The sequence below is a fragment of the Topomyia yanbarensis genome, unplaced genomic scaffold (genome assembly GCF_030247195.1).
Source record: "Topomyia yanbarensis strain Yona2022 unplaced genomic scaffold, ASM3024719v1 HiC_scaffold_5, whole genome shotgun sequence".
Lineage (NCBI taxonomy): Eukaryota > Metazoa > Arthropoda > Insecta > Diptera > Culicidae > Topomyia > Topomyia yanbarensis.
In genome coordinates, this window is record NW_026683713.1 from 819,546 (window position 1) to 836,766 (window position 17,221).

The window sequence follows — 17,221 nt, forward strand, 5'->3', positions numbered from 1 at the left end:
TCAGTCATAAGTGCCCATGCTGCATGTTTGTGTGATGGCATCTGTACTGTTGAGTGTTGGAAGGAATGATTCATCAACGAATCAAGCAGGTAGTTCCATGTGGGTACTTTAAACGTCAACTTGAAACATAAACAAAAACTGAACGAAAATGTACCTGCTCGTTAATATTAGATTAGTTGGAAAATTATTATGAATGGAACAGTACTAGTCGGATCAAAATTATTTAACATTTAATTTGAGGAGCAAAAATAGCTATAGACTTATTCAGCTCCGTTGATATTGTTCGATTTTGACGTGTAAATTTGGAGGAAAACACTTCTTTGCATAATCTCAGTGTGCGTATTTTAAACGCCAGCTATCTCAATGTTATCTGATATGCCATATGATTTGTTGTTGTTGTTGCCATGGTTAAACCACTGTGTTGTAAAGTATGAATGAACACACCGCACACACACACTAAAACAGAAGGTGGCTAATGACTTAAGACTGCACGAATGCCTGGCGACGGGCTGGGTGTGATTAACAAGTAAACATTCTGTCTGCCATATTCATTTCGGGCGTAGTCTGACCGATCCCAGCAGAGGAACAAGTGTTTGCGGGTGCTTTTTTGGTGAAAAAATGTTACAATTTTAAGTAAATTCTCAACCGAACATAAACAAATCGACAGTTGTTAGTGAGTGCGACATTTGTGGTGCGTAAAAATGGCGATTTTGTGGCGCTGTTGTGCGCTGCTAGCTCTTATAATCGCGGTGGGTGTGTTGGCCCAGTACGAATGGCAACCGAGGGATGCTTTCGATGAAGTCAAAGTTAAATTTGATCGAGCCACTGCCGATAATTGTCCGATTCTACACGTTGCTGATCTATTCCTGCCGGACGATACGGTGTCCCATCTGCCGGACATCAAAGAATTCAACCAGAATCCGATCTTCCCGAACCGAACGGCACTGTTGCTACTACACAACATGGCGCTTACCCGCGGCTTCTATTGGAGCTACATTCTGCAAAGTCGCTTCATTCGACCGGCCATCAACGATACCTACGATCCGGGTATGATGTATTACTTTTTGTCCACCGTGGCCGACGTGTCCGCCAATCCATCGATCAACGCTTCGGCCATATACTTTTCCCCGAACAGTTCCTTCTCCTCCTCGTACCGAGGCTTCTTCAATAAAACGTTCCCCCGATTCGCTCCCCGAACGATCCGGTTGGACGATTTCAACGATCCGATTCATCTGCACAAAATCTCCACCATGAACACTTTTGACGTGCGGGATCTGGGTGCTTTTTCGCCGGAGGCGATATCGCACGATTATACGACCGATTACTACAAGATCAACGAGTGGTACAAGGCCTGGCTGCCGGATATCGTGGAGAAACGGCATGACACGAAAACAACCTACCAGGTGGAGATCCGGTATGCTAACAATACGAATGAGACGTTTACCTTCCACGGGCCACCGGGTGCTGATGAGGATCCCGGTCCGGTTAAGTTCACTCGGCCTTACTTTGACTGTGGCCGTTCGAATAAGTGGCTAGTGGCGGCCGTTGTACCGATTGCGGATATCTACCCGCGGCACACGCAGTTCCGGCACATTGAGTACCCGAGGTGAGTGCGGTTTTTTTGGCGTAATGAAATATACGAATTATATGAAATGAGATGTTTTGAAACAGATGTCTGCCAGAAATTTTGTATCGTAAGTTTTTTGTAGGCAAAAAACTGTAAAACATGTTTTTTTAGTGTTTCGGAATCTCCTCGTCAGGAACTAACACCAACTTACTGCTGGTGAGATAGGTTCAAACCAACACCAAATTGAGGCTAGTGAGACGCTAAAATTCTGGCTATGTTGACGTTTTCTTTTAACCTATTCTGTTTCATACGAATCAGTTTTGTCGGAAAGCCATGTTCAGGCATTATCTGCCACAGTTCGCTTCGTTTTATTGTACCGTACGCCGCCTTAAAGGCCATCCAACCAATCCGAAGGTATTTCTTCTTTCACCCAGATCAACCCAATCACGCAGTAGATTTCTTCGTACAGCCGGTCATTACCGACTTTTAAAAGTCGCGATTCCGTCCTTCCCAATATTCTCATCGATTTGCAGCTCTCGAATAGCCTTTCGCACTTTGTCTAGCGTAGGTGGATCCACAGCTTTAGTTTAGCTTGTAAAATGTATAGGAATTTGGAACCCTTTTTATGAAATATTGCCTAACCATGCTTCTAGTAGCTGCGACTTCAAAAAAATTGGGATTCGGAGTCGTGGAGATAGAAGTATGACTGGCTTATGGCAACTCCGATTTAGAATCCTCAGATCTCTGCATTTAAAAGCTAACTTCTGCAAGTTCACATTTCCGTTTTTGTGAATACGGCATCCCGGACATAACAAAAGCTCGGGCTGGAAGCTCGCAAATCTAAGCTTTAGGAAGTCCCGTTTTCACCATCTTTACTAGTCTGTATTCTCAGATCTCAGCAGTCTAGCAGATAAAAGTCTGAAGGGTAAGACTTTTAGAAGTTCAGGGATTAAAGTTTCTAGTAGTTCTACATCTAACGTAAGACTGACTTCATATCACCAGAAAACGACATAGTAGGAAAATGGTATATAAAATAGCCACAGACCATGAAATTGAAGAAAGTCGCACTCTAGGTTTCAGGCAGTCATGATTGCTAGAGGTTCGAAGAGTCCGGAGTATTAGCCTCCAGGAGCTGCGGAATCAAAAAGAACAGAGATCTACGCTTCCGAAAGCTGCAATTAGTAAGCACTGAAGATTCCGGACGCTTGTATTCCTGAATGTATGAATCTGTTGAAGTCCGAATTTCAGATTCATAAATGCAGGAATACGAGCGTCCGGAATCTTGAGTGCTAAATAATTGCAGCTTTCGGAAGCGTAGATCTCTGTACTTTTTAAACTCTGCGAATCTCTAAATCTAACTAGGATCGCTGGAGTTTCAGTCGTCTCAAAATAAGCAATTCGAAGATAGACCTGTTAAACTTCCGGGGACGTGTTATGGTAACTGAACTTCGTTACAACGTCCTGATCGCTTGCTTGGTTTGGCACAGTAATCTGTTCGCAGACAGATTCGTCGGTCGGCATTTGATGGCTGCTTTCACACTTAAGAGAGATAAAACGAAGTGGTTCGAAACCATTTGGAACACTGAATTTCAAAAGGATAAGTTGTGACGAAAGTCCCTTTTCACCTAGTGCGGTCTGAAGAACAAAAAGGAACGTCAGTCTCGATGTGAACTGTGAAGCAAGCAGTCGTCGATTTAAAGACATTTATTAGTTTGAATTGTGGTAAAATAAATCAAGTTCATAAGCACTTTAGTTTTGTATTTAAGTAACGGAAAAAGTGAACGTTACAACGTGGGGGCTCAACCGGGATCAGCATCCAAAAGCTGCTAATTAGTTATTAATAATGATGAATATCGTCGATATGGAACAACGGATCCAAAAATTAGAAGAGAGCGTCGGGCGCATTGAGCAATTGTTGAGTGCTATCTTCAATACGCATATAGTTGAATCTGTACAGCCAAAGCACAAAGGTGACGTTAGCCCAGCACCCTCAAAGGTATTAGCGCCGCTACAAATTGAAAGCAGTACACAAACAAAAGCAGAGCAAGAAGATTTGAATGCACCAATTGTACACAATAGTAGTGCCTTGAAATCGATGACGAAACCGATGTATAATGGGAAGACTGAATTTTTCACGGCTGCTGAATTTCTACAACTGTACGAGTCATATTTGGAGATAAATTTTGGAAAAACTCATGACAAATTCAAACTTCAATTTCTACCCCAATGCTTATTGGGAACAGCCAAACTGTGGTATAGAGCATTTTTGTATAGGTTTTCGGATTGGGACGAATGTCAGCAATTGTTCCTGATGCATTTTTGGAGCCGTTGTAGTCAGTATACATTTGCGGAGAAGGTGAGCTACGGAAAATATGAGCCCAAGTCGGACAAATCGCGGATGAGCGAATATTTTATGCTGTTTGAGAATAAAGCGCGGTACATGAACAACCCGCCAGCAGAAGCCACCCTAATTTCTAAGCTGAGTTGGCATTTCCCAGTCAATATCAGGCAGCGTATGATCAAGTTGCAAAATATAGTACAGACCTATGAATTTCTTCTTGAGGAAGACTGGATGATGGAGTTTCATCGGAAGATTGTTAAATATCGCGAAAATAAGGAGAACTATGCATCGAACTGCGATCAGTTTTCAACTTTAGACAGTTCTGGTGGGAGGAGATGTGACGAAAGTCCCTTTTCACCTAGTGCGGCCTGAAGAACAAAAAGGAACGTCAGTCTCGATGTGAACTGTGAAGCAAGCAGTCGTCGATTTAAAGACATTTATTAGTTTGAATTGTGGTAAAATAAATCAAGTTCATAAGCACTTTAGTTTTGTATTTAAGTAACGGAAAAAGTGAACGTTACAAAGTCTCTTAGCTTCCGAAAGTCTGGAATATGAAACACCGCGAGCTCCGAAGTTGCAAGATAAAATATCTACACTCTTAGGAGCACTTAACTTTAGATCGAATTCAATGCTTCGATCTGGAGGCTTCGATTTCTAAGGTTATACGAGCCACCTCACAAATCACATCACACTTCAGGAAAGACGCGATTTGAAATCTCGATTCCGCAATTTTCAAGAATCCGAATTTTCGGATCTCTGGAGTCTTGGATATGGATATATTACGTTTGCGAAAGTCCATGTAAAGCACTTCAGAAATGACGAGCCTCGAAATCGATTATTTTTAACAGTCGAAACCTCAGATCTCTCGAGTCTTGAAGCTAAGGAATATACTTCTGAAAGTCCTAAATATATTGTAAAGCTTCCCATTTCTTTTAGTAGTTTGATACCTCAGATCCCTAGAGTCCCGTAGTTAAAAGTCGGATGAAATAAGCTTCTGGAAGACTCATATTTCTAAGCTGCCCGAGTTGAAAGCCAAATAATCGACGCTTCTGGATATCTCGATTGCCTAACTTTTGAGGATCTGAATCTTCAGATCAAAAGTTAGTGTGATTTGGCAAAGGAAAATCGAGCCTCTGAGCAGAAAACTTGAAGATCGGCGCTTCTGAAACTGCCACGTTTTTAAGGGGTCCGAGACCTCCGATTTTGGAGTTCAGATTTCTGAGATTCAGAGAGACTTACATATCGGACTCGCGACCTCGGATGTTTTCAAATCTAAAGACCCGCAGTAGAAGCCTTGAATGGTTCGTCTACTTGAAGTTGGTTTCTACGTTCACAAGGAACCGGAGCCAAATTTGGCTACGTAAGAAACGGTTAGATTGTACGATCGCCTTTTCAATGTGGCGCATCATGTTGATGAAGACAAAGTATATTTTATTTCGTCCGAAAATGATTACGGATATTTTGTAGCGTTGCCAAAGTTGGCTTGTATCCTGAAATCGAAAATAGTCGCACCAGCCAAGAAATTGGTTGCAAAAAAGGTGGCAGCCGAAAGTAAATTGCAAATATCTTTGGAGTTCCTAACTTGAAAGCTTGTAGGATTAGGCTCAAGATGATCTATTTTCAAGCACCGCAGAAATCATGACCCTCGGCGATTTATGCTTCTGGAATTCCCAATTACTTCAAAGAGCCTGAAACCACAGATCTCTGTAGTCCCACAGTTGAAAGTCTGGAGAGAAATAGGCCCCTCAGCGTCCACATGTTTAAGCTTCAAAAACTGTGCAAATCCGACTTAACGAGCTCGAAATCTTCAGATTTCTGGGATAGTTATGTAGAAGATATTAAACGTCTTCATATCTTCTACATAAGGATCTCATGAGCTTTGGAGTCTAAAGATCTACGATGCTGAAACTTCCGATTACCTTCCAGGGTCCGATTTCTCAGATCTCCAGAGTCCAATAGCTAAAAGTCTAGAGGAATTGATCGTTTTTTGAGGTGTAGATTTCTAAGCATTTCAAAACTCAGGCTTCATGAGTTCCGCAGTTGAAAGTTCATATATCTACATTTGGAAGCCTGATTTACAATCTTTTACGCGGCCGAATCTTTTTAGCAGAACATCTAAAGGGCTACGACGGTTCGAAGATCTACGTTTCCGAGACTCTCAATTTCAAAATTTTTGTTCGTCAAAATCTGCAGATTACTCCCCACCGTCCCCTACTAGAGTTGAAAGTGCAAAGATGGTAGCTATTGGTGTCTCAATACCGGAACTTTTTGTTGAGAATCATAAGATAGGTGTAGTTCGTATTTGAAAGTCATTAAGGTAAACTCATTTCTAAAACTTCTATCGATATCAAGAGTTTTTGAGTCAAAAATTCGAAGACTCATGCTCCTAGTCTGCAGGGTTAGGCTTCGTAGACCTTTCCCAATCTTTTAAGTATCCGGCACCACCGATACTACGAACATCGGAGTCAAAAATTCGTAGTTATATGCCACGTAGCCAAAGGTCTCAAAGATTTCAAGAACTCGGACTTCACGACCTCCTGAGCGAACAGTACGAAACCCCTAATTTAAATCATTTAAAAATTCTTTTGTTCAAATATCTGCGGCCCGGAGGCATAAGGCGAATTCACGAGCTCCGTTCAAAGATTTTTATCGAAGTCCCGATTTCTGAGGAATTAAGAGTCAGGAATCTTTGTGATGAAGGTCTGCTTTTAGATGTGTACATTTCGAAACTTTTAAAATAAATCACCTCAGTAATTACGAGTACTTGAGTTTAAAGTTAAGTCAGAATCAACAGATCGTTGGAGCCTATACTGGAAAGTCCTTACGGTAAGTACTTCCACAGACATCAGGAGTTTTGGAGACGAAAATTTGATCTCCAGAGTCACGAAGTTGCAAGTTTGACCGCAAATCGGCTTCTGAAAGTCAAACTTTAAACATCTAACTTCAAAAATTCATGCCACTCAGACATCACGAACTCGGAATCGGCGCTTGGAAACCTTATTTGAAAGCATGAAAAATCCGAATCTTGAAATGTCTGGAGTCCCGGAGAAAAATATTTAAAGTAAGAGCCGCCTTAAAGTATATTCCCAAGCTTCCAAGAGACCAGATGCTTAGACTTCACTAGTTCCAGATTTCAAAAGTAGGAAATCTACACTCTGGTTTAGGTAAAAAATTTATAATCAATTGAGTATCCGTTTCGCCAGACATCGGAGTTAGGCTTCTGGATGATCAGATTTCGAAGAGCTGAACATTGTAGATTTCGCGGTGAGAACGTTGCATTTCTATGCCTCTGACAATTTCTAATGTTTTACGATTCCGAATCCTCAATTCTTTGAATTCACGATATCTCAGGCCTAGATTATTAACCATCGATGATCTAGAATTTCTAAAGATCTGAACCGTCGCAGCCTACTGTTTTTATGCATTCAGAGCAGCTTAAAAGTGGATACAGTAACCGAAATTACGTAATTATTATTTTTGTGTAGTTGATTGTGTGTCTAGTGTTAACTTCTTCTCGGCTTTGCAATGCTGTTTACCGCTCTATACCTTATCCTTCATTATGTTTGTCTCTCTATCAATATACAAGACGAAGAAAGAAAACAAAAAAACAATGAAACACATACCAATCGCTCCAAACTTCGTAGCGCGATGCATTCCAGATTGATTTGATGTTGTACAAGCTTACATTTTCTTCACATCCTCCGACAGTTCTCCGTCGAACATCTACTGTTGCAATTTGTAGATCGTGTACCGTCTGCGGTATAGTCCCTCATTATGTCAGTAGCACAGAAATAATTTCTCAATATTGTCTATTTCCCAATCGTATTAAATACCTTTCAGCAGTTTCTACCATATTTGGCACCCTACCGCATATCACGACGAATTCTTGTGCAACGGACTATCCATATTCGACCAACGATTCCTTGATTTTTTTTCAATTTCGACCATTCCTCTGTTCTGAAATAAAAAATGAGGCGTTTTATCTCAAAAAGGCTACCTACCGGTCAATCGGACAACCTCTTACTTGCTGCGTTCAAAGCGTATCCTTTGAAAACGGGTGATCTTCAACGTAACGAATAGCTTCGTCATTGATTCATCAACACAGAAATAATTTCTCAACAACGTCCATTTTTAAATCGCATTCAAGTTCTTTCAATGGTTTCCGCCAAAGAGTAGTTGTTGAAACATATCACGGAGAATGTTGCACCGTTTTTGGCTACTATTCCTACGATTTTCTTCGATTTTGACAATACCCTCGATCTGAAAAAAGAAAAAGAAAGTAATTTGCTATGGAAGAGGCTACTTACCAGGTGAACGCATAATCACTTGCTCCTGTTCACATTTATACCGTCAATATGACGATTAGTTCTAGTTTCTTTCACGCGATTTTTTAAAGATGCTGCTGAAATGAAGAGTAAACGTAAAACAAAACAATGATTATCCTTGTGTATCGAGTTTGTTGGCTATTTTCGGCAAATTTGAGACTAAGAGAAACGAAAGCAATGAAATTGAAAGACGGATAGGTATTCTAGAGCGAATCAGTTATAAACTTAGAACGGAAAACTAGAACTAGGCAGGCTCATATGGGCATGATCGAAAGGAAATGTGAAGAATTCTTTGCCTTCTGCAGAGTAGGAGTTGGGCGTTGCACCCAAGTCTACCGCATGGTCTATGGTAGAACATAACTCATCATCATGTTTTACCGCCGACGCCGGCTTCGGCGGTAAAACATGATGACGCCGGCTTCGGCGGTAAAACATGATGACGCCGGCTTCGGCGGTAAAACATGATGATGAGTTATGTTCTACCATAGACCATGCGGTAGACTTGGGTGCAACGCCCAACTCCTACTCTGCAGAAGGCAAAGAATTCTTCACATTTCCTTTCGATCATGCCCATATGAGCCTGCCTAGTTCTAGTTTTCCGTTCTAAGTTTATAACTGATTCGCTCTAGAATACCTATCCGTCTTTCAATTTCATTGCTTTCGTTTCTCTTAGTCTCAAATTTGCCGAAAATAGCCAACAAAATCGATACAGTAGAACCTTGCGGCAATTAAAACATAGTAACAATGATTATCCTTATCTACGGGTGGTAATTTGCGGAGACCTCAACAATTGTAGTTGAAGAATGATTGCTGGAATATTTTTAGCTGTCTCATATTTTGAATCAATTTCTCTAATCAATTGGATACTACTGGGTAGCATTGGGAAGGTTGGAGTTTACAGATATCACAAATATCAAAAGCGCTTCCATTTTATCCAAAAACCATTTGACGTGAGCTTCAGTTTCCTAGATGTCTTAGAAGTAGATGTTTTCGAAACATCGATGATCTAGAACTTTTAAATCTTCAGAGACTTTCGCAACGTAAACCAGAGTAGGCAAACCTTAAAAGTTTCAGTTTCAGAGAATCCTACTTTGAGAAACTATGGGAGTTCAGGGTCTCTGGTAGATGATTACATAGAGCTTCAAGAATTCCTTGAAAAACTTAGCTGTAAAATTTAACGAAATCAATTGTTCTGTTGAGAATACATGAAAAGAAAGATTAAAATGATAGGAGAAAACTTAAAATTCTTGGCTGAATTAAAATTCATTTTTGAGTTCAACAAATTTTCATCTCTGGAGATATAGAATTTTGAATGATTGCGATTCATAATTTATGCGGTTTAATACTTCAAAAGTGCACATTCCTTTGCTTTGATGTGTGTCTTTGTTTTTTCCTTTCTTAATGATTTTTATGAACGTGTCCACTGGACAACAGACAGAGAAAGAATGACCGGAACGGTGAGAATGAAGAAACGGTGATAATTCACCTTTTTATTGGAAACACCGAGAAAAGATATGTCCTCAAGCAGGAATCGAGCCTGCGATCTCCCAGCACCCAACTAGAGACTGGGACATCGCAGGTTCGATTCCTGCTTGAGGACATATCTTTTCTCGGTGTTTCCAATAAAAAGGTGAATTTTCACCGTTTCTTCATTCTCACCGTTCCGGTCATTCTTTCTCTGTCCGTTTTCCGGTGGACACGTTCATAAAAACTTCAATAGTGCTTCGGAGTGGAAAGTCTGAAAGGTTCCAGAATCAGTGCTCTTTTTGGAACTACCAAAACACACTGTCATTTTCAAGGCTACCAGAATCACTAAAACAGAATTGAATGTGATAATCTTAAATTATCCTCTCCTCTAACCCCACAGGTACACCGGCGTATCGGTGCTTGAGATGGACTTCGAACGTATCGACATCAACCAGTGCCCGCGAGGCGAAGGTAACAAGGGCAAGAACAAGTTCGCCGACACGGCCCGATGTAAGAAAGAAACAACCGAATGCGAACCGCTGGACGGCTGGGGTTTCCGGCGAGGAGGCTACCAGTGCCGCTGTAGACCCGGCTTTCGACTCCCATCGGTGGTACGACGTCCGTATTTGGGTGAAATTCTGGAGCGAGCTTCCGACGAACAGTACTACAATGGGTTCGATTGCAAAAAGATCGGTTGGATGCAAAAGATACCGATCCAGTGGTATCGGCTACCTCAGTACACTCGGGATAAGTACCTGAGCCATTACTATGAGTACAAGAACTTCACCAAGGGACCGACGGCGGTGCACTCGGAAAAGGTAAACGTCAACGAAGTGCTGAACTTTGTCCTGGGAGTCAACGAGAACACCTGCCAGAACTTCCACCCACAGGATCTGATACTGAACGGAGACGTTAGCTTCGGTGCAGATAAACAATTCATCAACGAAGCCAAGATGGCACTTCGTCTGGCGAACTTCATCAGTGCATTCCTGCAGGTGTCCGATCCACTCGAAGTGTACTCCGGCAAGCGAGTTGCCGATAAGCCGCTGACCGAGGATCAGATGATGGGTGAAACGTTGGCTCTGGTACTGGGTAATTCGAGGATCTGGACGGCTGCCACCTACTGGGAACGTAGCAAGTTCCCGAATCGCACCCTGTTCGCCCCATTCGCCTATAAAACGCAGAAGAACACCCGAAAGTTCAAACTGGAGGATGTAGCTCGAAACAACAAAACCGGACAGGACTACACCAATCTGCCTTACTTTAAACTTCTGAAGCAACGCTGGGCCGCTAACTTTGATTCGTTGGAGAAGAACTACATGAAGATGCGCATTCGGCACAACGAAACAGGGGAACACTTGCAGAAGTACGAACGCTTTCCGAACTTTTACCACGCCGCTACGCTGGATCACGGCTTCTGGACGACTCCGCAGTTCCACTGCAAGGGCTACGTGAAGAAGTGGCTCATAACCTACGCGGCGCCCTTCTTCGGCTGGGACAGCCTGAAGGTGAAGCTCGAGTTCAAGTAAGTAACCGTCCCCTTCTCCATGGTGCATTTCCTCTGCCCATCTTCTGTGGGCCGGTCTATTATTGTTGTTTTACTCGTCCGCGCGAAATGCAAAAATAACCGACAACCGATCCGAGAACTCGTTTTAATTGAATGCACTTTTGCTCACCTTTTCTTTTATTTTCTTTTTCCACAACCCGGCTCTTGCACGGTAAAACAGGGGAATCGTTGCAGTTTCAATGAATATGCTACAGCTGGATATCAACCAGTGTCCGGATGACTATTACGTACCGAATGCATTCAAGAATACCCACAAATGCGACGAAAAGAGTTCATACGTGAGTAGTTTTTTTTTTGTTTTTCTTTCATTTACGCAAATCCGTTGTTGATGTGTGTTTGCGTTGGGATCGAACTTGTGAAACGTCGACCGCAGGTCCTTTGGATGGGGTTTTGCGAATAATCGTGCTTTTATGTGTGTGCACGTGTGTATAAGAATATTTCCATTGTTCCTATCCTGTCCCTTGAGGACTTTTTCAAATCAAAATAAAACTGCTTCTTGTAAAGTTTATATATTCCATTCACTATACGGCAATTTTGTGATGCACTTAAAATCAAATATTCTGCGCATAACAACATGTAGCCATTGCATTGTGGGAATTGAAGTTGTTACTTAGTTTGACAGATAAACGGTAAACATAGAATAGAGACGCTGTGAAGTGCAAGCGTTAAAAGAACTAGATAATAGGCTAGAAAAAATGTCAACCTAACGGCTTCCATTTTTCCCTCGCGTTTCCCGCAAAATATCTACTTTTGTTTCGAGGTTTTAGGAGATAATACTGTAGTTCGCAGGTATCTGCTACGCCGCCATGAATTCTATGCCAACATCTAACACGTCGAGTTAGGGTCGATCCACAATAAACAGAATCACTTTCATTCAACACATTTTTATAATAGTCGAGTTCATTTAATTTGTTGGTGCACAATGGTGTAAAGTTTATGTTATTCACCGACATGTCCAAAACAACACATTTCTTCAATCAGCTATCTAATATTTTGAAACTTTTTAACAAATGTCTCAAAATTGAGTCATACCGTACAGTACCTGACTAGTGAAAATCGAGCTTCGAACAAAACAAGCAGAACAATTTGAACCCATAATTTGTGTGCCCGCTGAGATGTTGACTTATGTCAGTTTAATACAAATGGGATAGGGGTGCCATATACGTGGTAGTTCGCATTTCAGTGATTAACACAGCCAAAAGAATGATTCAGTTGCCTTAAAATCTACCAAATACTGTAAAAAAAACTGTGTATAGTTGAAATGGTGCATACAAATGAAGTGTCCGGAATTAAAACCGTAACAACAGAACATAATTTAGCAGTTACCTCGAATAATGAAGGAGCACATTTGGCTGTATACAATGAAACTCGATTGTACTCACGGGTGCATTAACCTGAAAGTTAAAAATACCCAATATTCAACAATAGTTCCTTAAGTGTCCGGAACTCAAATATGTGTTTTACCCCACCCCAAACGCTGAAAATCACAACACGCACTTCCATGGCAATCTGCGTGGCATGCTTTGTTCTCTCCCTAGCGATTTCACCACCAGAAAGCAAGCGAAAAAACTGCATCTGCATCCCCTGGGCAAAGGGAATACAACAGAAACCTCGGACCTTAGGACATTGACCCGGCGCGACTGCACCAACCACGCGATAATTTGAATTCCAAACTAATGTTTCCAACTTTTCTTCGCCCCGCAACGTTTTTTTCTTAGTGCGTCCCCATCCAGGGCCGTGAGTACGAGCTGGGCGGCTACAAGTGCGAGTGTCTGCAGGGTTTCGAGTACCCGTACGAGGATCCGATCACCTACTTCGACGGCCAGCTGGTCGAGGCCGAGTTCCTCAACATCGTCAACGACGACCAGAGCCGCTACGATACGTTCAAGTGCCGGCTGGCGGGAGCTACATCGCTGCGCGTCGGTTTCACCCTGCTCAGTGCGGTACTGCTGCTCGGTTGGGTACTGCTGCGACGGTGGAGTCGATAGAGGATTGCCGCCACAGCGCGGGAGTGTAATCGTACTTTCCGATGAGCCGACCGAGCGAATATCGCATCGAAGGAAATGATGTGCTTTCCGTCATTTTTTAACAAAAAATATTTTACAATAGGATTAATAGGTTTATAGACCTTCGCAGATATAAGTGCCTCAATTCAAGCAGTGGACCACACTCAGATAGTGATTAAGTTGAAAGGTTGAACATTCCGTCCGAAAAGAATAGATCTTGTATTAAGTAGCTATAATGAAGAAGTAACTCGATATTAATTGATATGAATCCCGAACCGTCCATCTATGAAGTGAACCTTAGACTAGCACAATAGTATATTGTTTTTAATAAACTTCAGATTTTATGTGCTGCCCATTATTAAATTACGTTGTTTCGAAAATATTTCTGTTAGGGCAAATTTCTGTACAATTGTAGTAGTTTTACAAAAATACTTTATCAAAATAAAAAGTTCATTTAAAAATTGGAATCACATTTTGGTTTAATATCACGTTCCAATTATAAGGTATAGTAAATCATTGTAAGCTAGACTCACTGCAGTTTATTCACCCAGAAATGTGCTCACCAGAATGAACGAATTGCCAGAGAAGTAATTCTCAGGCAACATCGAGTGCTAAAATAAAAAATAAAGGTAATAAAACCGGCACTGTATTATTTTTTGTTAAACGAAATTCAAGCGGGATTCCCGTTATTCGTTTCAATGCTTTGGAGAATTTTTTCAAGGCGGAACTGTTAGCAGTTTTTTTCCTTCAGAGAATAGAATTAGCCCAGCTATTTTCTTGTTCCAACAGACTTGCGCTGTTTCTTGGGTACAAAATTCTCAATTATGTTTTCTCAAATGTGACATGGGGAACCAACCCCGGTTTCTCATGCTCAGAGCCGTCTTCTGGCGCCCTTGATGGAGTCTCAGTTTGGCACGCCTTTGGTTTTTTCTCTAGCTTTCATTTTCAGTTCAACCTTCAAACAATAATTTGTGTAACTAAAAATTACATACCTTGGGTACAAATGGCATGTATTGGCAAAAGATGAGATGTCGATAACAGCCCTAAACAAGGCCCAAACCACGGGTCGAAACGTTGGTGAAGATAGCAAAATGTCTTAGAAATGCATGCATGTCTTGTATCTTCTCGTGAAAAAATATTTAACATAAGTTGCCTCTCTGGTACTTTTTATGTTTAAGCTGGGATTTTAGAATAAAAATTAAAAAATGTTTTCTTGAAGGGACACCAGATTTCAACATTTTAAGACATTTTGTAGGGCATATAGTCACAGCAACTAGCCCTCAACACCAGTGGACTGCCAACAGTCACAGCCCACGACAGAAAGAAGAAAGACATTTTGTGTACAAAAAAAATAAAAGCTGCATTTCCAAACTCAAGTCCCATATCAATGCAAAGAATTTCCAACATTACACCAGATCTCGATGCTTCATGACATGGTTTCCGATCGAGCTCAAATTTTGCATACAGACTTTTTTCGTGGTGCCAATACTTTTGAGATGTGTTCGGTTTAAAAAATCAGATATGACCATGAATAATGGCACTCTACCATATATCAAGTATACTGAGGAGACAATTTCAGGAACTTTGATCCGGTTGGTGGAGTGTTGATTACGGTGCATATCATTAGATTTAAATTGCCAGTCCAAGTTCCGTCACGACCTTCCAGTTATACTATCGACAGCACCCATCTTTTTGACCATGCGAGTGAGAAAGATGCTTTTATGATCTATCGGTGATTATTTGTTACAAATTCTTCGTTCCAGTTTCTAAGAAAATTGCTTGCATCCAGTCATACATCGAGTGATGATAGATGACCACAGTATTTCTTTACTATCCAATTTAGATTCTGGTAACACTGTTGTGAATCAGTTTGTTTATTTTCGTTCTCGTATTTTGGATCGTTTTTTTTGTGTATATTCAGTGATTTTTCAATTGGAATAGAGTTTGTGCCCTCGCCTAAGCTGCAGTTATTGCTCAATTGACTCATAATTTGTGATTCTTGGTCGTGCGGTGACAATTGACAAACATTTTGTTCTCCCAATGTGTCGTCGGTAGTGATAGAATCCTTGTGGTGAAACCGTGGATGCATATCGGAAAAGCTTATTCGCGAAGTAGCTACTGTTGCCTACCTGATGGCGATTCTTGCAATGGATTCGATCTGCCTGCAGTGCTCCGAGCCGGTAACCACTTTGAATCAGCTGAAATGCCAAGGATTCTGCGACAGAATCATGCATCTATCGTGTTCAACGCTCACTCGTCCAAAATTGGACATGATTAACGACTCAGCGAATATATTCTGGCTTTGCGACAGCTGTGTGGATTTGATGAAATCATCCGCAGTGAATGCAGCTTTTACAGCATTGAGCGTACCGTTCGCTTACCGACACACATAAAACAGCGCTTGAAGCATTAAAAGCTGAAATGAAGAAAACCAGAAAATCAGTGGAATCTGCAACGACATTGCCTGTAACTCCCATATCATGGCCCGTTCCAAAAAGATCTGGAGCCAAATGTTAAATTTGTTTCTAAATCCGATGTCCCCAGTCTAACGTGTGGCAAGAAAAAAGTTGACGATCGGCGTGATTCGATCAAGGGCAGCGGACATTGTTTTTCGTTGTAAAGTTACAATAAAAAAAATGTTTTTGGTCAAACGGTGGAATAACAAAATTCTCACAAGTTTCCTATCTCATGCCTCCAAGCGAGTCCAAGTCTATTGATGACATTTGGCCCTTAGACCAGCGACGGCTGGGTGCTATCAGCCTTCTGCCGATAGTAGCAGAATGAGAGGGTGCAAACAGATCTAGTCGAGAAAACATTGCCGTAAAAATGAATGGTTAATCGGAAATTAACCCCAATAAGACTAATCTGACTAGTATCGATGATCACGGGTCAATTTTTACTGAAAATTCGCCGCGTATGTTTTTATGAACCTAATTTCAAGTTCCGTTATTGCTAACAAGCCCGTGCATCAAGTTAACAATCCTTTGTATATCCCTTCAGTGCTCGTTATTATCGCTCGTATACTTGTATACCACAAACAATCCGATATGGAAAATAAGAAATACCTTCCTTGATTAATAACATCTCGCGCTATCTTTGCCTGTATAATGTGTTATGGAGTTTTCAACTTAATAAATATTTCGTATAGAAAAAGTAGCGAATTCTGTCTAAATATTTATGCAATAAATAGTGATCCGGCCAATTACGCAGATAAGAGTAGCTTTTCTAGGCAATACTCCCACGGTCGGCTGTGTGGAGTTCAAATTGCTTTTGTATACGGAACTTAAGATACTCTCGGTAGCCGGCTGCCCAGAGTTTAAAAAGAACCAAAAACTAAACAAGATCTTTTCTTTTTTCTTTCGAATGATCGTGTACTCGAAGACTAAACAACTACCTAATAAAATATGCTTTACAGGTCGCATCGATTGCTTGGAGCAAATCCCAGACCTTATACCCTTCCAAACTACCAACTCCGCGACACCTATGGAAGAGTCTGATGACTCGTCGTCCTTCCGTTGAGCAGGTGCATCAACACTTCCCGGCTACCTTATCCTTTATCCTTCCCGGTGAACGATGGAGATTGGGGCGGCCGGCAATGGTGGCTATCATGCTGTTTAGGTTTTAACACAGCGAACAGACATATAACCTGGAACAAACTTTCCTGAAAAACCTGTGTAAACATTTAAATGAAAATACGTTGAAAATCACCATCGCATACAGGTTCGCATGCGTGAGTCACCATTGAATCCAACTTTGCACACAAGTCCCGTATAGCGATTGCTGGCCGATCGAAGCGCCGTCCAGTGGCAAGTTGCTACTTGCTGTTGTCATTTCAAAGTGACAGTTTTATTTCTTACACAAGTTGAAAACTTTACTTGTATGTCAGTTCTCAGTGGTTATAATATGGGTTGGATTGGTATGAATTCCTACTTACCATTTCCTAAGCAA

General features: G+C 41.3%; 1 protein-coding gene across 1 annotated transcript; it reads left to right on the plus strand.

Annotated features, from left to right (window-relative positions):
- The first annotated feature begins 454 nt into the window (after nt 1-454).
- LOC131695713 (uncharacterized) lies at nt 455-13,436 on the plus strand. The gene is made up of 4 exons (XM_058984208.1): nt 455-1,606; nt 10,101-11,225; nt 11,428-11,545; nt 12,986-13,436. The coding sequence occupies exons 1-4, from the start codon at nt 702-704 to the stop codon at nt 13,253-13,255; spliced, it is 2,418 nt and encodes an 805-aa protein (XP_058840191.1). The 5' UTR covers nt 455-701; the 3' UTR covers nt 13,256-13,436.
- Nucleotides 13,437-17,221: the final 3,785 nt, after the last annotated feature.

Coding starts and splice junctions, on each gene's coding strand:
- LOC131695713 (XM_058984208.1), top strand. CDS start 702: ATGGCGATTTTGTGGCGCTGTTGTGCGCTGCTAGCTCTTATAATCGCG. Junction 1,607..10,100: donor CGGCACATTGAGTACCCGAG/GTGAGTGCGGTT, acceptor CTAACCCCACAG/GTACACCGGCGTATCGGTGC. Junction 11,226..11,427: donor AAGGTGAAGCTCGAGTTCAA/GTAAGTAACCGT, acceptor ACGGTAAAACAG/GGGAATCGTTGCAGTTTCAA.